Source organism: Prionailurus bengalensis, chromosome B3, assembly GCF_016509475.1.
Source record: "Prionailurus bengalensis isolate Pbe53 chromosome B3, Fcat_Pben_1.1_paternal_pri, whole genome shotgun sequence".
NCBI classification, from domain to species: domain Eukaryota; kingdom Metazoa; phylum Chordata; class Mammalia; order Carnivora; family Felidae; genus Prionailurus; species Prionailurus bengalensis.
In genome coordinates, this window is record NC_057355.1 from 118505359 (window position 1) to 118524444 (window position 19086).

The 19086-nt window shown below is 52.8% G+C and overlaps 1 protein-coding gene across 6 annotated transcripts in view; it reads left to right on the forward strand.

Moving 5' to 3' along the window:
• The window catches only part of RGS6 (regulator of G protein signaling 6), a 565374-nt gene extending 546552 nt beyond the window's left edge, over window positions 1-18822 (forward strand). For 4 of the 6 annotated variants that reach the window (XM_043556509.1, XM_043556506.1, XM_043556507.1 and 1 more), the window contains exons 18-19: window positions 9427-9493; window positions 18314-18822. In XM_043556509.1, coding sequence (XP_043412444.1) covers window positions 9427-9493; window positions 18314-18480 — 234 coding nt within the window. In that variant the 3' untranslated portion in view covers window positions 18481-18822. The remainder of the gene's footprint in view (window positions 1-9426; window positions 9494-18313) is intronic. The other 2 variants (XM_043556510.1, XM_043556511.1) reach the window with 1 other exon arrangement.
• The last annotated feature ends 264 nt before the right edge of the window (window positions 18823-19086 follow it).

The following is a 19086-nucleotide window of genomic DNA, read 5'->3' on the forward strand; positions in this document are numbered from 1 at the left end:
TGAGGCCAGCTGCCATTTAGGACTAATTGGTGGCAAGAAACGTTAATCCAGGTGGTCGGGTAGTTCAGTCAGATAGTCTCCCATGGTCAATTTCCTTTCTTTTCTTGGTAAAAGAAGCTTTGGAGAAAGCAGATTGTTCCTTCCAAGTCTTAAGATGTATTATGACGTGAAGGGATTGTCTGTTAAAGGCCAGACACGGCCCCTTTTACAAGAGATCCTGGGGAGTAGTTTAATGTGGTTCATGGAAGCTGCTAGGGCCATACTAGTTTGGGTGCAGATACTTTGCAATCCCAATAGAGGCAGTGCTGTGGGAGCTTCTCCTTCCAATGGAAATTCATTCGGAGTCACCCAGAACTTGAATATACAAAGCCAATGTCTGGGGATATGCTGTGCCGAGCATCACGTAGTTGGGTTCACTGGAGCTGCAGAGCCTTCACGAAGCTCTGCTTATTTGACGGGAAAGACCCAGGTTCAAGACCAAACATAGCTGAAAGTCTATGGCATGGTGCAACTAGCCCATGTTATACCTTCATTCAAAACAGAAAACAGGACTCCTCTGATGGGCCCAAGCCCCACAGATGCTCAGCTGGACAAGCACAGCGCAGGCTGGAGTTCAGCCCCTACTCGACCTTCAGCTGCCCTTGTGTAGTGAATGACCCACACCGCTGTACATGGTGGGTCTGATCCGAGGAGCCCCAGCTGGAGAACTATAACACATGGCCGCCTCACAAGGGGGCAGCCCACACACGGATTCAGAGCCTGTCTCCCCTAGTCCTATGCACTGGGAAGCTCCCTTTCACAACGGCTGTAAAATATGCAGTAGGAAGCATCTGGCATCATCGTGGGCCGTCTCTCCATCACCTTCCCTCTCCTCCTCACAGTCCTCGGCCGGAGCCCCGGTGTTGCCCACTGGTGGAACAGGGGCTTCTCTGTGGAGAGAGATGCCAGTGCCCGGCCTCCTGCCATTCTCCGCCGTCCTCCTGGTTTTGCTGTTGACAGACGACATGGAGGGTGGGAGGGTGGCCAGAGCCGAAAGTCCCACGCTGTCCCCTTGCTCTCTCTTAGGCTCGCTCATCCCCTCAGGCCCTGCCGCTAGGCTGACTCTGACACACAGGCCCCGGGATGCATAGGAGGAGGGTGTGAAGATGCAAACGCGCCTTTGGCCAAAGGCTCAGCAGCAGCCATCTGATTGTCCCTCTCTGGGTGGTGGCCGAAGCCACCTGGCCAGCACTCCAGCCTGGGGAGGGGAAGCTAGAGAAGGTCCTCTTCCTTCTTACCGTCCCATGGAAGAGGCCACAGGGGGGTGATGCACTCGAGGCAGGGGAAATGGCAGCCCGAGTGACACTGGCATCAGCCTCCCTTGAGGCTTTCACCTAAGCCGCAGCTCCCTCGGCTGTAGCCTCAGGCTCCAAAGCTGGGAAATGGGGTTGCAGGTGCCCGAGCATGCACTGGAGGCCACAGAGGAGAGAGGAGTTGAGGACCAGGGGTCCACCCGCCTGAGACAACAGGGCCATGGAGCTTTGTCAAGGTGCTCCTTAGAGTTGAAGCCACAGGCCCCGCAGCTGAGGGAGCCTGGCATCTCCAAACAGGCGTTTCCCTCCCGCCTGCCTGCCAAGGAATGCAGCCGGAAAGTCAGAGACCCGGAAGCCCTGGGAGCCAGCTGTCACCCGCCCTCCCCCTCCCCTCCCTCCCTCTGCCTTTCCTCCCTCCCTGGCCAAAAGAATAGCTAATGAGAGGGGAAAAGTCAGCAGCCCACCTCCACTCCTTCACAGGCAGCTCTGCAGGAAGAACCCCCACCCAGCTCCAGGCCCGATCAGGAAGTGGAAGGCTGAGGCTCCTGGCAGGCGAGGCAGCCGGCAGACAACCAGGGTGCTCCAGGAACAGAGCGGGGGTCAGCTCCCTCCCCAGGAGACTGGTCCCCCCACCCAATGCCTCCGCAGTGTATCATGGGAAACAGCCTCCCACTCTGGTGGAATGAGTTCTCAAATACCTAGATTCAGCAGAGCCCCTCGAATGGCTTCGACCTTAGTCAAAAAAAAAAAAAACCAAAAACCCTTTTGGGCCTCCAGCAAAGGACTACCGGTTAAAAATCATTACATGGGGTTGGTTTGGATTGCAAACAGTCCTTGAGCCCCTTTGGGACCACTGGGTCAGACTGTTGCACTCGCCTCTCCCACGCCAGTGCCCCGAGGCCCAGCTGTAGTGAAACCGCAGCCCGCCTAGACGTGGAAGGGGACTTGCATAGTGGCATTTGGAAAGGAAAGCGTTAAAACCTGCCCCTCTTGAGCAGTGAGGACTTCCGGGACCGGGTGGAACTCGTCAGCAGCCCCCATGCAGCGGCACCCTGCTCCTAGCTTCAGCATGCTAGCTGTGCAGCCTCAGGCAAGTGGTCAGCCCTCTCTGAGCCTTGGTTTCCTCCTACGTACAACAGCTTGGACTAAATAATCTCTACAGCCTGCTCCAGCTGGGAGTGCCCATAGGTCTGTGCTTCTTTCTAGGCTAGGATTCCTGAATTGTGCCCATCATCTCTCAGAATGAGCAAAGAGTCGCCTTCCTGCTTGGAAAGTGGCTGCGAGCCTTGGAGACCAGGACAGAAACCATGGAGAGCATGGAGTTGGATCTGGACTTAAAAGCCCTGGGCAAGGATGTGAGGATAAAGCACTAGCAGAACTAAGGGTGCCACCGGCTATCTAAGTCATAGGCCTGCTCCAGTCCCCAGGGCTCGCTCACACAGTGTGACCCCTGGAGAGCAGGAAGGGAGGGGTCACCAGAAATAGGGTGGGCAACACATGCGGGTCACCCCTGCCAGCTCTGGAGTCCCTGCCCTTCTGGAAGGATGCCCAGCTGGGTGTGTGCGGGAGGTGGGGGGGGTGAGGTCAGCCGGGCAGGGGGTGTGCTCCCATGTGGGTGCTGCGGCATCACCCCATGCACTGTGGGGCATGGGAAAGAAGGCAGTGTGGGCACCCGGGGACCTCAGCGTCATCCTGCTGCTCTCTGTCCTCTCTTAGAGGTGACCAAAAGGAGGTTCTGAGAGTCCAGGCTATACTGGTTATAGGCAGTGGTCATGAAGCCTCCTCCGCCCCTCTCTCCGTCCTGGCTCCAAGTAAAGCTTCAGAAAGCATATTTATTATTACAGTATTGTAGCTTGAAATGCAAATATCAAAGTCCATTAGAAACTGTAAGACAACAACCGAATCAGCTTGGCTGCCGGGGGGCAGAAAAGGAAAAGGGCTAGAGGTGACTCCCCGTGGCAGGAGATGGGCTCGGGTCTTCTGAGACTCCGGGGAAGTAAGATTTTTATTCACCAAAAAGAGTCGGACGTTGTCCGTTTGGAGAAACTGAGCCCTACACCCTGCCACTGGCTCGGAAGGAGGAACCCCCAGCTGTTGCAGCTGATGGTTCCACCTGTCAGCCCAAAGCAGCCCCAAACCCCTCCCCCACAGAGTGTCCCCTCGGAGAGAAAACCCAGCCGTGACTCAGCCTCCCCACGCATGGGGCACGTGCTCTGCAAAGCTTCTCCCGCCTCCTCTCTCCAGCCCTCCCTCCCCACCACCCAGGCCCTCTTTTGCCTTCTCCAGACCCCAGTGCGCCGAGCAGTCAAGTGAAAATCAAACTCCTCTGAGGCAGAAAGGCACAGCTGTGTGTTTACAGCCACTGATTCAGATCCAAATCGCATACCCTGCCAGTCTCCCGCAAGGCAGGCTGGGGGCAAACTGTGTCTGCGTGTGCCAGGCGGGAATCTATTTCGGGAAGTGACCTGCAGCCCTTTGCCATGGCAGAGCCTTCCTCTCAACCCCCGCTCAGGAAAGACGGCCTTCTAGAAGGAGCTCTCACTTTAAAAGCAGCTGATGCGGTTGTGGGATTTCAGCCTGTTCCTTGTCACTTACACAGTCAGACTTTTGGCACCTGCCCCCCCCCCCCCCCCCGGCAGCCACATGGGAACAGCCGTGGGCTCCCATCTGTCCAGTGAGAAGGCAGGGGGTGAAGGTGACCACAGTGGGATGATCAGTGGGGAGGGAAGACCACTCAGCGGGACAGGAGACCCACTTCTTCAAAGGGTGGAATCCACCTCTGTCCTGCCAGGGGGACAAGGGGGGCAAAGAGAGAAACCCCCAGGTGTTGGGCCTTGGAATAGCAGGAACCTAGAGAGGGGACAAAGCTGTCAAGGTCAGGGAGAAGAGACCCAAGGGTGTCTGTGTCCAGGCTGGAACAGTAGACGTCAGAGAGCTCTAGGTCTAAGGACCTTGAAGGCAAAGAAGTAAGACCGCCACAGCGTTCCCCCAAAATGAGCTCCTCTGTCTCCCCTTTTGTACAGCAAGCGGCAAGTGAGTACCCTTGGTTCAAGTCAAGTTTGGGAATCTCAGCATTGCGGAAGGAGGGCAGGATAGAAACCCTTCCATAGGAGCACAGGGTGCGGGATGTAAAACTTTACACAGGAACACTCTGTGAAATGTTGCTATGAAGCAGAAAGCTAAGTGGGACACCGCATGGGGGGCTGAGGAGGGCTCAGAGCAGGGGAATTTTCACTTTGGCCATGTCACCTGAAGGCCAGTGAGAGAAGGAGCCTTCGGTGGCTCCCCCCACAGACGGGAAGGCGAGGCTGGGTTGGGAGTGTGTGACCACCCCTACCAGCTGGTAGTGATCCGTGCACTCTTCCTAATCACGGCCAAATCCCTTCGACCTGAGCACCACAGCCCCCCAGCAGAAATGGTTCTCACTGGCGTAATATTCAGCAGGAACTTTCCACATTGCCCTTGTCAGCCGGGCTGGTTGCGGAAGGATGATTATCATAACTACACCCCCTGCTCCAGAGAGTATCTATTCGTGACCTGCTGGTAATGCAGTAAGGTTGAAAACAATATCCATTCCTGCCCCTCCCCGCCTCCACCTGCACTGTCTCTGTGTTTGCCCATAATTAGGCAAAGCAAGTACATTCGTGGCATTTTAATGGCTGGTAAGAGGGTGAGTTCTATAGATCTGTGTCAACCGGAAAGGCAGTTTCTGGTTGTAGGCCACATGGCCCTGTCCTATCAACATCCTTTTTGATGACTCAGATGAAGAGAAAAACACGTCAGTCATGTTCAGAGATCCCAGCCTACGAGGTGTTGTTCGTTTGGGAGGTAATGGAATTACCTTCAAAAAGTATCTCCTTCAGGTGGGACGATGGGTCAAAAACAATTGAATCAGATAAAATTTAGGTTAAAAATCATTCTGTCTCATAACTACAGAATGACATTTGTAGACTTTGCTGTAATTCAAGTAAAAAAAAAAAATCTGGGGTTGTAGTTAGCTATAAGCTTAATATAAGCCAAAGCAAAACACGATTGCCTTTTTTAAAAGAAAAGCTACTCTAGGCTGTGATAACTAAAGTGAAAGGACGAAAAAAAAAGTGTCTCACTGATTTTCATGTTGCTCTAGGCTGTATGGAGTCTTGGTTCTAAGCCCCCACATTTTATCAGGAACTTGAACAATCTTGAGAAAATTCGGTAGAGAATAACTGGGGAAGGTATGTCAGGTAGGATAAAGAGGTCTAGTCCCTCAGGAGGCTAGATCACCATCGCGAGATGTATTTGTGTTTGTCTCGCAGTAAGCAGACCTTTCTGGGTAGTTCCAGACAAAGCTAGAACAAATGGGTAGAAGATACAGGGAGGGCCAGTCTACTGGAGACTAACTTCCCAACAACAGGACACACCCCCTGGAGGATCACTGAGCTCCCTGGAAACGCTCAGAAGCTGAACGGCCCAGGGTATTGTAGAGTAGGCTTCTGCACTGGATTCTATCATATCTTGTAGCTGGAATCCTCTGATGCATTAGACATTTGTTACATGGATCCTACTGCCATTTTATTCTGTGGGTTATAAACGAGGCTTAGAAAAGGAGAGGGGATCCTATGAAGGGAGTTGGCTGAGACTGGGAGAGAGGGATGGAAGAGTCAGGTGAGCCTCTGCCTTGGGGGAGAAAAAGCCAGATGATGACACAGGTGAAGCAGGGGAAACTGTCAAGTAGCAGAATTACTACCCTTCACATGTCATCCTTGCCTTTTGTTGTTGGTGGTTTTTTCTTTTCTTTTCTTTTCTTTTCTTTTCTTTTCTTTTCTTTTCTTTTTTTAAGCCAATTGCTGCGGCTGCAGCTGAGCTCTGGCAACAGGGCTCTCTCCCCCCAATGCCTGAAAGGAGGTCAGCGAGCAGAGGACACAGGGGCCCACTGGCACAGGGCAGCTGAGCGGCTGTAGTGCCATCAGGCTGAGCACAGCCGGAGTGGGCATGTGCGTGGGGCACCCTGGCTCTGAGTCGGAGAAAGCTGGGCCTGTCATCATTCCCAGCCAGGAAGGGTGGATTTTTGAAAGCAGGAAAGATGAGGACGCCAGTTGCCCCTTCCCACAATGCCAGTTACAGACTCCAGGTGGGCGGCTGGCATCAACTCTATCTCCGCCTGGCCAGGAGCAGAACATGCCCCCCAGAGGCCTTAGACCGAGGAGAAACTGCCCTCCGGAGGCCCCCTCCTCCTGGGCTCTGCCTCGAGGACTCATCTTCAGCCCAACTCAGGGGAGGGAAGGGCTCTCGTGTCACATTCCTCCCAGATGTCCCGAAGACCAGCACGATCGAGGATGACACTCCCTCTTCTCTCAGGCTTCACCGGGGCTGCTTCCAACTCATCATGGGATTGTATAATTATGGTGATTACAGCTTATGGCTTTTTTCCTCTCCTCATCTCTTGCTTTCAAATTCTTCAAGGCCTCTCATTAAACATGGCGATCCCCGTAAACTCAGCAAAGTTTTAATAAGACTTTTTTTTTTTTTAAGCTAAAGAAAACCCAGTTACAGTTGATTGGTCCTGTGTTCCCTCCGACAGACCTTTAAAACTCTAGCAGGCACCATCAGTGCCTGGCTATAAGGGGTGGGGAGAGAAAGGTATGGGGATTCAGAAAGCATCCATGCTTTTTCACAGGGTTGGAGAACGTTTCCATGCCATGATCCTGGCCTTTCTCGTTTGCACCAAGAACAGGGTACATCTGAACCCCCACGCCTAATGGGAAAAGACAGACCATCAGGCATGGATAGAGGACCTGGCCTTTACATCACAACAGATTAAGTTGGAAAGTAGAGATAGAGCAGCCGATATAAAACTCAGTCCAACCTATAGCGAAAGTAGAAGGGAACTTCTGGTGGATTTTCTGTCCTGGATGATACTAGAAGGTTCCAGAGCATCCGTTATTCTAAATATGTAAAAAGAGTCCACCATTAGCGTGTGTTGAGTGATCGCATCCCAGCGATCACGTACTTGATGGCGGTTTCCTTGGTAATGACACAGCTTCAAAGCCTGTCATTTGCTAGGTCTCAATGATAGTTTTTCTTAAATTGTTTCTAGACCTGTAGGATGTAATGGGAAGGATCACCAAGAAGGAGTGGTGGGGAGGTGGCCACTGGGGTCCCCCACCTGCCCTTCAGCATCTTTGCTCAGCTTTAGTGTCAGGGGCCTCTTCCTATCCACACTCCCCAGGACTGCGTGAAAAACTAAATGCACAGTGAGGTGCACCTTGCCCCCATGGGGACTGCGCTCTGGGAGGCTCCTCATGGCTCACTGCCAGGAGCTGTCTAGACTGCTCCCCACCCACCAGCAGCCAGGTGGTCACATTTGGGGCGTGCCTGAGCAGCACCCACCACCTAGGGTCAAATGTTGTTGGAACTTGGCAGTGACATTTCCCCCAGCTACCCTCTCATCCCCTATTGAAGACGACCTGCTCGTTTGGCCCCAAGAACAAGGTCCCTTCGGTGCCCAGCAGAATGCACAAAAGTGGACTGGGTTCGAGATGGACAGCCTTGGCTGGATCCTGTCGGTCCACCTGATGTTGGCATAAGACCCCAGGGAAGCTCCTTGCTTGCCCGATGGGTATAACACAGCCGTACCCACCGTACAGGGTGGATGCTGGCATTAAATGAAGGCATAATGGTAGTCGATGCCATTTCTTGGGGGCTCACGTACTGTGGGCGTCCACACCATGCTGAGCTTGGTCAGCGAGGGACTTTGGTTCTACTCCAGCTCTACCAATTAGCAGCTTCTCTAAGCCTTGGTTTCCTCATCTGTAAAAGGGAGACACAAAGAAACAATTAAGTGGGGAAAAAATACACTTAGCAGAGTGCTTAGCCAAGTGCAGTATACGTGCTCAAGTAGAACCGTTTGTATTATTATTTTCATTATTATGTTGTTGTTTGTCCCCCCCCCCCCCCGCATGCTGAGCTTTTATTACTTTACTTAATTTCCAACAATATTCTCCAAGGTAGGTATCATTATGTTCATTTGCAGTCGGGGACAGGTGCGTGTGTATCTCACATGTGACAGTGTGTCCAAAGCACATCTAGTTATTACAGTGACCAGCTCATTAGAATGACTCGATATGGTAGCTATTACTACTGGCTTATTTTTAACATCCAGAGCCAATGTTTTCCCTGGGAATGGAGGGACCAAGGCGACTGACAGGTCAGCTTCTGCCCTGTGGGCCCCTAAGCACCTCCCTGGAGGCTGTGGGAGCTGTATGGTGCTGGCGGTAGGGACAGCCACCTGGAAAATATCGCATACGTTGTCAGGATCTGGCATGTGCACCCCTCTACTGAGGTGCACAAGTCTGAGACACCTTCTGCTTCCAGCCACAGATGAGGAGTAGTTCTCCCCATGAGCAGAGAGTGAAATCCAGCCCCCCCCACACCCCCCGCCCACGTGTAGCGCTCCCCAAGAAGGAAGCCTCATTCCCAGAAACCCTCACCTCTCTGCTGTCTGCCTGCCTGGAGCCGCCCTGAGCAGTATGACCTCCCCAAGTCTGGTTGCTCCCCCTGCCGGATAAACCAAAGCTTGTATTTTGTGGCCACATACTACAGAGTGGGGTTGTGGGAGGAGTCAGAAGCAAGTGTCAGGGGATGCTTTGAAATCCCTCCTCAACCAGACCCCCGGGGTCCACGCTTCTGCTTGTAGGACTGGCAGAAACAGAAGCAGAGGGGCCATTTCCACTGACACACATGGCTTTTTCCTGGGGAGAATTCAGGTTTTATATGTGTATCTGAAGGTAAATGCCTCAAGTTTGTAGTGCTTGTCCAAGATTGGCCCCTTCGGAGCCTCGTACAAAGCTCTGCAGCCGATCACATGGTTGCTTGAGATGCTTGTGTACGTGCCTGTGCTGTGAACATGCACGTGAACGTGGGCACAGCTGTCCACACAGGTGCACGCGCTGCCTGCCTGACCCGCGCCTCTGTGTTCAGCGTATGGTGCGCAAGTAACATACGCTGTAGACTCGCATGTGCCTTGGCGCGCGGATCGCATGCTCCCGCAGCTGTGTGCATGTCTGGGCAGGGGCACCCCTAAAGCCACAGGTGTTCATGGTTTCAGCTGGATAAGTTATTCTTCACTTCCCTTCCTAAAAACACAATTGCCTAGTGCTGCTGGCGCAGAGTCAGAATGGCCGCTGCACTTCACCCCCGAGGTGGCTTCCTTCCAGCAGTGGGTGAGTGATCCCGGCGTCCGCACTCTCTAACTTTTTGGGGGATCCTTCTGCACAGAAGGTGCTCCAAAATCCAGAAGAGATGATCTGTTTGTCTGTGGCCTTGTCTCTGCCTATCACTCTTGTTCCCACACCCTCGTCCCAGGAACAGTCAGCAGCGCCTAGTTTTTGGTGTCCCCATGTTTCTGCCCCCCCCTTTTTTTTTTGCACCCATGGTTTTTTTCTTCCTAAGAGACCAGGAGCCAGGGGTCCAGACGTGATGCAAAGAGAAGTCCCTTGTCTCAGAGGCGATGTGCAGATAATGTCTTTAGGTACTGACCCTGTAACGCGCTTCTCCTGGGCCCCTAGCAGAACAGGACAGAAACGCTCACTACCTTTGAAGATGCTTTGAAATCCAACAGCAGCAGCCTTAGGCTTCATCTCTCGGTTACAGCTTCCATAATCCTTCCTCTGTGGCCCAGGGCCAAGTCTTGCGGAAACATGGAGAATCTCTCATGTCTACCTACTGGGCCATCAGGGGAGAAGGCAGGGCAACCGCCTGTCCTCTGTCCCACGGGCACCAATAGCATCGTGACAACCTGTAAAAAGGGTCTGTAGGGAAGGAAGAAGGTTCTCAGTGGATGGGACTTTCAGTGACCCAAGTTTCTATCTAGAGATCCCTTGAAAATGCCGCTTGGCCCATTCCCTGCTGCACTTTTTCAGGTTAGAAATACATGTGTGGTGAATACCCACTGAAGCGCATTTCTGGCGGAAGAGAGGAACGAGAACTAAGCCTGCCTTGGCATTTGTGTCCAAATGGACGTGGACATTTATGGAAAGATTGTGCTTTGGGCCCGGTGGGGGGGGGGGTGCGGTCCTCACGATGATGACCTGTGACTTCTAGGCTCTGCTTTGGCAGCTGGCTGAACCAAGGACCCCAACCTACGGATGAGTTTGGGGTGAACATGTTTGTAGGAGGTGAGAGGTGCCCTTGGGGGGTGGAGTTAGAGTCCCCATGGTTCTGCAGGAAGAGTCCCACACTGCCAAGCAAATGATTCCTCCTGCTGTCTCTTCCATGAAACTTCAGTGGCTCTCTCCCCTAGAGCCACGGTCAAGGGTCACTTGAACGTCCGACTTGGAAAAAAACATCAAGTTGCTGCCCAATAGCAACACAGCCATGTCCCTGTTTCCTTGAGTCTTTTGACCTTTGCCTACCTTGGAGCGAACCAGAGCTAAGATCCCAAAGTACATTTGGGGAGGAGGTGGAGGAACCGGGGAAGAGGAGGGCATCGCAGGGGCTGCAGGAAGGCATACTGCCAAGGGACTTGCAAGCGGAATGCCCACCTCCACTCCACTCGAGAATCCGCCGAGATCTTCCCTGCACACGGAGAATAGAAAGAGCGCCAGAGTCATTCAGTCAGAACTGGAGGAAAGAGAGCTAAGAGGTCCGATGTGAAAAGGGGGACATTTCCCCTGCACAGGAAGAGCACGGGGAAAGTGGAAATGCACAGCCTGGAAAGGAAGCTGGGGAATCTGGGCATCGTGCCACCAGAGTAGGGCACAGATGCTATCCCCTTGTCACTCCTGGCATGCCTGCCTGGTTCCAGATTTGTCCCTGCACAGCTGGGGGACCATGCGGGAAGGTCTCCACCACCCACCAAAATTAACAGGCTGAGGCTAACCCTTGCAAAGAGTCCCGTAAGTGATGAGCATGATGGGAGGCCAGAGTCAGAGGGCCAGGAACACCACCCACAGAGGGCTTCCCCAGCCTGGCTGGGACACCCTGATTTAGGGACTGGGTTCTAATTGGCATTGGTTCTAATTGGAGTAAGGCAGCTCTGCCTGCCCCCTCCTGAGAAAGGTAAACACCACACCTGCTTCTCTCTTCCCTGGGACAGGTGCTATGGAGGCCCCAGAAGCATCGACACCAATAACATAAGAGCAGAAACAGCAGTAGTGGCTTCAGCCGGCCTGTCCCGCAGGTGCACTCTAAAGCCATGTGCACCAGGCAGGGGTGATAAGTGCCCCAGCTCAGTGCACTTAGCCAGTCTCACTTTGCCAAGCTTGCCAGCCAGAAGGTGGCGTCTTCTTTCTCAGGAGTCCCAGATGCGATGAGGGGAAGAACCTCAGGCAGAACAGAAATGCTTGAGATGGGTCTCAAGCACCTCCAGGAGAGGAAGCTTCTTTCTCGGTGAGGTTGAGGAAATCTCCCTGGGGTGCCCAAAGAGATTGCCTAATGTGGGTGGGCATGGAGGAGCCAGCCGTTCGTCTCTGAGCCTTTCTATCTGCCTCCTTCCTTGAGAGGGATGGCCACATACCAAGTTGAAAGCGTATGGCTCATGAAGGCCACCCCACTTAGCTCTACTACTGACTAGCCGATGCCCTCAGGCAAGGAACTCAAGCTCTGTTTGAGCCTGTTTCTTCATCGATGCCGAGATGATATATCCTAAGACTTTAAGCTAAGACGTCCTAAGACTTTAAGGTAATGCATAACTGGCCAGGATGGTGTGGACATTAGCACAAGTGTCTATAAAATGCCTAGTGTGTTTGGCACACAATCGTTGTTCAATGTGCAGTCCACTGGTGGCTGTCACTGTCCTCGGCAGCTAACCTGTACCCCCGGGAATGGGGTCGCCATCGAGGTCCGGGCTAGTTGAAGAGGAAGGCACTTAGGAAGAGAAGGTACCTGGGATATTGATGCCACTCCACAGGGCAGGAATTAGAAATTCAAAGAGAATGCCCCTGGGAGATCGGGGAATAGGTTGGTCCTTTCTCTTTCAGTGCAGCTGGAAACGTTGGCAACTCACCTTTTCTAAATTAAAAAAAATAAATAAATAAGAAAAAAAAAAAAAGCACTAGGCTAGAGTTAAGGTGTCTGAACCTGCTAACGGCCCCAGTGACATTTTCTAGGAATCGCTTTCAGAAGACATGACTACCGGTAGATTGCATAGACCCACCGTCTACATGGCAAAAATCTGGTCGTTTATACCGCTGTACATAAGTTAGTGAGCTGTTTCAAAAGAATCCATTATTTTTACTATGATCGTATTTTTTACCTTATTCTGTAACAGGTTTAAACGTACACGAATGGATATTAATTCTCTAGCCAGTGAACTTTTTATTAGTCATTCCATTTTCCCCTAGTTCTTCATTTTTTTTTTTTACTTGAGCGTTGTTTTACGTTTGTGGTATCTTATTCTTAAGAGTCAAATCGAATATTTTAAAGCCAAATAAAATGCCGTTCAGCTCCTGAGAGGGATCAGAAAGCTCTGCAAGGGCCCAGGCGCAATACAGACTCTGGGAATGGATCTTGCCACAGGCACCCGCCCCCCATGACTGAAGAGTGAGGAAGCCAGCAGCACCCTCTCCGCCTGTGCGGCTCCCGCCTAGCCCTGCTGCGGATTAGCAGTGTGTGATCTTTGGCTAGTCCCAAGACCAGGTTTTTCCCTTTCATCTGCCCCCGCCCCCACTCCCCTTGCCAGGAAGTTCAACAGAGGGCCATTTGATGAGATGAGAGATGAAGTGTTGGAAAGCTCTTTGAAACTCTTCTGTATTGACTATGGATTCTGCTGCCATCCTCTGCCAGCTTCTAAGACCCCTAAACTACCCCCAAGCAAGTGGCACTCTCTCCCCAGTCTGAAACAGCACTGAGAAAGGAGATGTTACAGGATTCCCATATGCCCTTTGGAAATCATGCCTTTTGCTTTGCTCAGTTGGGGAAGGGGCACCAGGGGCGCCAGCCTCCAGGGGAGTCACCTGATGAAGTCAGGCAGGTTCTTGACTTCTCCCCTCCCGTCGAACCCAAGCCCGGACCCTTACCTTCCCACCTGGCTCTTAGGCTCCTGACTGCTCTCCTCAGCAAGGCCGCCCAGGCCTATGATTGCACACACTCATCATTTATGAACCTGAGCATGATCTACGCACGGGTGACCCTCAGGCTCCTTGAGAGGACAGCTCTGGAGCCTCCCACAGAGGGCTACTGTGGTCATCGGGTGAGCCCCAATCAACACTCTTTTCATTAGCAAGGATGAAAAATGCCTGCGTCACAACAAAGTGATCAATCTGGATCACTGGACGAGAAACAGTGTTCCACATTGGTTCTATTGCAAGTTCTAGTTTCTCTAGCAGAGGAACCCAGGTTTCTCCTACCCGGGAGTGGGGAGAACTGGATTGAGCCCAAAGGCAAAGTCACAGGGCTAGCAACTGGAAAGGAGTAAGGAGTGGGAAATTTCAAAGCAGAGATGTGATAGCTGGATTTTTTCCCTAATTTTTCTGTTTCCTTTTGAGGTGTAATTACATATGGCAAAATGAACAGATCTGAAATGTGTGGTTCAATGAATTTAACAACGGTATGCACCAGTATAACCTACACCGCATGACCCTGGAAAGTTCCCTCACGCCCCTTTCCAATCAATTCCATCCTTCTCCTCCAGAGGCAACCACAGTTGATTTCTATCCCCATAGTAACGTGGATTTAGGCTTAGGGGATTTGAGATCTGTAACTTTGGTCTTAGGTCATCTGGGCAAATCAGCTTGAGAGTCTCAGCAGCAGCTCAGATGTCCGTACTCCGTTAGCATTGGAAAGGGTCCTGCCCGAGTCCCCAGTGCTTGGCTCTGCTACCCCCCAATATGCCACCTGACCCCCAGGGCTACTCTCTGAGCCACAGCCCTCTTCCCAGCCAAAGAGTTTAGCCTCAGTCGCCCAGGTAAGTAAGCGGCAAAAGCTCTTGGTAACCCGGATCGTGCATGTTTTGTTGATTAATATCTTGAAGTGCGATGCACAGAGCCACAGCATGTCGAACAGCATGTTGATTTTCCTTAAAGCACTGCACAAAAGGGCGCCATTCCTTTTGTGCGTTTCCTTTTAGAAACAAAAGATTTCATGACCACCTTCTTCCAGACTTCTAGCCATCAAGATGGCCACAGAGCTGAAATGATTAGTCAGGGTGGAGGGTGGACGTTTGCGAACCTAGTCCATCACATTGAAGGATTCTAATTCTATTGGATTAACTTTGCCAAATGTCTCGAAGGTGAAAAGCACTTTGTCTGTATGCAAAGCTTTGGTGTCTCTGGAATGTACCTTCTGCAGTTTGGTTCTTAATCACTGTATATTTTCTCACTTGGACAAAGGCTGCCTGCTAATAGCATTTTCAACCACCTTCAGCTGCTTCGCTCAGCTACGCCAAGGCCTCAGGCTGAGCTGGCTGCAGTTTCCTGGCACCATGGTCCGTTCCCAAATGACCGGCACTGGGGAACATCACACATTCACACCCTGAAAAAATGGCTTCCCCTGTAACTATGCAAGATGCTAGGCAGAGGGGGAGTTACTGCTCTCCTTCCTAAGTGTTTTCTACAGAATCATCCAATCGGAGGCAGGGCTGGGGGTGAAGAAGAGGGAGGAAAGAGCCCCAGAGGGTGCAGGGCCAGAGATCTCTTCTCTCCGGACAGAGCAGGTACCTCTGGGGCTCCCAGCAAGCCCCTAGCAGCATAGACCTTGGGGCAGCTCATCTCTGAACACGGGTAGCCTCTGCTGTCAGATTTCACTTTGATCCCTGAAAATTACAGGAGCCTCGGCTCTTCAGAAGAGAGGCAGCTGCTGAGCCAGTGTGATTGCAGGATTTCTTCCCCAAAGCCCGAGGCCAGGCAGCTAGCCATGCCTGCGTCCTGCATGAATAACCACCTTCCAGCCTCACCCCAGAGGTCACTGGGTAGCGGACAGATTGCAGTTGGACTGAGCTACCCCCTGAGCCGACCCGAAACCTCACGACCTCCTTTAGCATCAGAACTGGCATTTGAAAAATGTGTGCGTGCAGGGGTGGGGGGAGGGAGATAAAAATGCCAAGGAACGCCACCTGGATTGCTGAGAGGCTGGGAACAATCTCAGGGCAAGTTCTCTAGGCTGGCCCCAGAAGTCCTGAGATATGGAAGCAGTTGGGGGCGGGGGGGGGGGGGGCCGGGGAGGAGAAGGCATTGACGGCAGGCCACAGGTCCTTGGAGTCAGAGCTATGAGGCTGAGCTCCAGGGCTCAAGCAGGAAGAGATTAATTAGGGACTCCAAGCCCGGCCCAGCCTTTTCTATAGAACAGGGAGGGGTAGAGGGTGGGGGACCTCCGGGCCAAAGGCACCTAAAGCAGACAGTCACACAATTCTCCAGATACAGAATCTCCAACCTCCCTCAACCTACAGCCCCCTCTCCAGCCAAAATGACCTCACTAATGAGGAAGTAGCTGTAATGAGGGTTTGGATGCCTGGTAAACCTCTCCCTCTTTGTTTCTGGGCTTTTAACATGGGCACTGGCAGTGCACTGTTATTCAGAAGCTTTAGTCATTTTTTTTTTTCACATCCGCCAGCTAAATCAGAGCCCTCAAATACCATGTATGGCAAAACCAGAACATATACATTTGGTGACAGAACGTGTAATTTGTTGCCCTGGTGGAAAAGGGACAGAAGGAGAGGGGGAGGAGCCAGTATACGGTACAAGGTTACTGCAGCAATAAACAGCACCAAGAGGCAAGCAAAATTCCTCGGTGCCTTTCATACGAGCAGGATGGATGTGGGTAAAGGGTTTGGGGGAGGTTTATTAGAACCCTCAGACCAGGAGACCCCTAAACTCATCAGCTCCACATTTCCCCCGAGAGGACCTCGCGCACATACCCACACTTCCTGCCTTCAGGCCTGCATCCAGAAGGCACAATCCCAGGTGAACCAACAGGATGACAAATGCCTCCAGCTCCGTCTAAGAAAGGGCAGTCAAGGAGAGTACCAGCCATGGGTGTGCCTTAGAATCAGGGCCGGGGCAAGTCCTTGAAGGTCAGCCTCCGCCAGCTGTGAGCTCTTGTCCTACCCGCTCTACCCAGACAAGTAGCCACCTTACTTTTAGTGATTTGCAAAGACTGGCACTGCAACCCTCTAGGATTAAAAAAAAAAAAAAAAATCTGATTAAAAAATCCTTACCCTGGTATAAATGCATCCTGCTGCAGGCTAAGTTTAGTGTATTTGAAGATCCAGATAAGGCCACTGTTGGGGAGATTCTGTGTGTGCCCGTGTGTGTGTGTGTGTGTGTGTGTTTAAAATAGGGGAGAAAAAAACGAAGTTCCGTCTCACTAGTGAACATGAGGAGTGAAAGAAAAGGGGATGTAGATACAAGCTTTCCAATAGCTCCTGAGGGCAATTCCATTTCTGGACAAGCTCCCATGCCTGCCATCAGAATTCTCAAAGTCAAGCTGGCAGGTCCCTCAATGGAGAGCTAAGCCAGATGACCCATTGTCTTGCATCCAGCAAACTCACAGCCCTTGTTCATTTACTAGATGTACCCATTATCCATCAATTCATCAATCAGCCAGTTGATTGAGTACTCTACCAGGCTTCACAAACCTGATCAATTTTTTTTAATTACATCCAGCTTGCACACAGCCAAACCCAGTAAACAAGACGAGCCCTGACACCCCACTTGGAAATGAACATGAGGAACTGCTGGCCCTTGCAGTCTCTCACTACCAAACAGCACAGCCCATGCTGATGAGGACCATGTGCTCGCCTTTGCAGATGGCAAGGGTGTTGCTGACCCGATGTCAATGACTGCATGGGGTTTGAGTATTTTCTCAGACACAGTGATCAGTCCGCTTGGGTCCAGCCACACACTCGTCTAGACCCCTTCCCGATGCTATGGATTTCTCTTTTTTATTTTTAAATGTTTAGTGTTGAGAGGGGGCGGGAGGGATAGAGAAAAAGGGGCGGGAGACAGAGGATCCGAAGCGGGCTCTGTACTGACAGCAGAGAGCTGGATGCGGGACTCGAACTCACGAACCGTGATATCATGACCTGGGCTGAAGTCGGACGCTTAACCGACTGAACCACCCAGGTGCCCCACTATGGATTTCTTAAAAGGGTGAGCAGGGAATGGGCACAGAGTGTGTCAAAGAAAATAAGCAGAATGACTGAGCCTTACCCATCCTCCTCCTCATCCATCCTCTCGGTGCCCAATCCCACACTGGACGCTCCTCGGCCACCACCCCCCCGGGAGCAATAGAGGAATTGATCTCTCTCAGGATCTCCGTGCCTCATGCACCAGGCCTTACCAGCCAGGTCAATTTTTTCATTTTTGAGAACTGCTACGTGGGTTACAAGTGCAGGGTTTGTAGACATCCTGATGTGGGGTCAAGTTCAGCCCCTGCGTACCACAGACGGAGAGCCAGGAACATAGGACACGACAGGAGTGCACTGGCCTGGGTCCTGCAGCAGCCTCAGCTCACCGGCCTGGCTCCCAGCCTTGGCAAATGCCCCTGTATTTCCACAGTCCCAGAACCGGTCATCAAGACAACCCAGAGCCTCTCCCAAGGAGGGCTCACTGCCGCCTTTCAGAAAGGATCCTAAGTCTTCTGCCTTCTTAAGACTAGTTCATTCCTTAGCTTCTAATCACCCAGATCCTTAACCATCACCTACTTAGGTCAACCCACCTCTGTCATCTTCCCACTCCCCAGTCTACTTTTTCCTCCCTTACTTGAATAAAATCAAGTTCAGGACGGGCCCATAAGCATTAAGAGACACTCTACCTAAGAGTTAAAATGCCTGGTTTGGGGTAAGATTCCCACACCCCCCAAAGGACCAGCAACACACCTTGGCCCCCCAACCTGCCCCAGAGCCCTGCCTGTTCCAAGTGCTGGGGTCAAGGCTCCCAAACCCAGAGATCAACAGGGTCCCGTAGCTAAGTCATTCGGCCTCCATGGCTCTGGCAACAATTAATTCACCTGTCTGGCTCTCTGTCTCTGTCCCTGTCTGTGTGTGTGTGTGTGTGTGTGTTTGTGTGTGCACCTGTGCGTGCCAACTCTGTCGCCTGTCTCTGCAGGGAAAGTCGCTGGCGGGCAAGCGCCTCACCGGCCTGATGCAGTCCTCCTGACGGTCCCCGCCGCAGGGCCCGGGCCCGACGACCCCACGGGCAGGCGGCGGCGCTCCACATCCGCGGACAGAGTTTCCCTACGGGGAGATCTGGTCACTGTGAAAGAGAAGGAGTGAGGGAGATGACGGGCGGCAGAGGGGAGACTCGGTGGGTGCCCGGGGACACCATGCAGAAAAAGTCCACAGAGCCCGGGGTCGGCCCTGCAGAGGCCCCTGTTTACAACCCTCTCTTCCTTGTACAGCTGTGCGCCGACACCCCATTCTCCAGGAGGCCCTTGGCCCTAACTCGTTCGGGGCACAACACCTGGTGGGGCTCCTGTCGTGGCTCTCACTTGAGGTCATATCCTTATTATCGCCACTCTTCCTTCTGTCTGGGGGACCACGCCTTCCGGCAGATGCAAGAGCCACCGGCAGGCCCCGAGCACCCCCAGTATTACCCCCCCACCCCCCACCTCCGCACCGCGGCCAGTGCGCCCACAGCGCCCCCTAGAGCGACAGCCGCTGCGTCCCGACGGCCCCCTTTCTGGCCCCGCCCCGGCCCCCATCTGTGCAAGGACCCTCGTGCAACGGGCCGGGTGGAGGCCACACCGCTGAGCAACCCCGCCGACAGCTCCACCTCCAGGTTCTTTCAGCCCCCTGCAGGCCGACTTTCCGGGGGGGGGGGGTCCCCACGGGGCGTGGGGCTGCCCCCTGGTCCCGTCAAGTGCCTCCAGGGTCCGACAC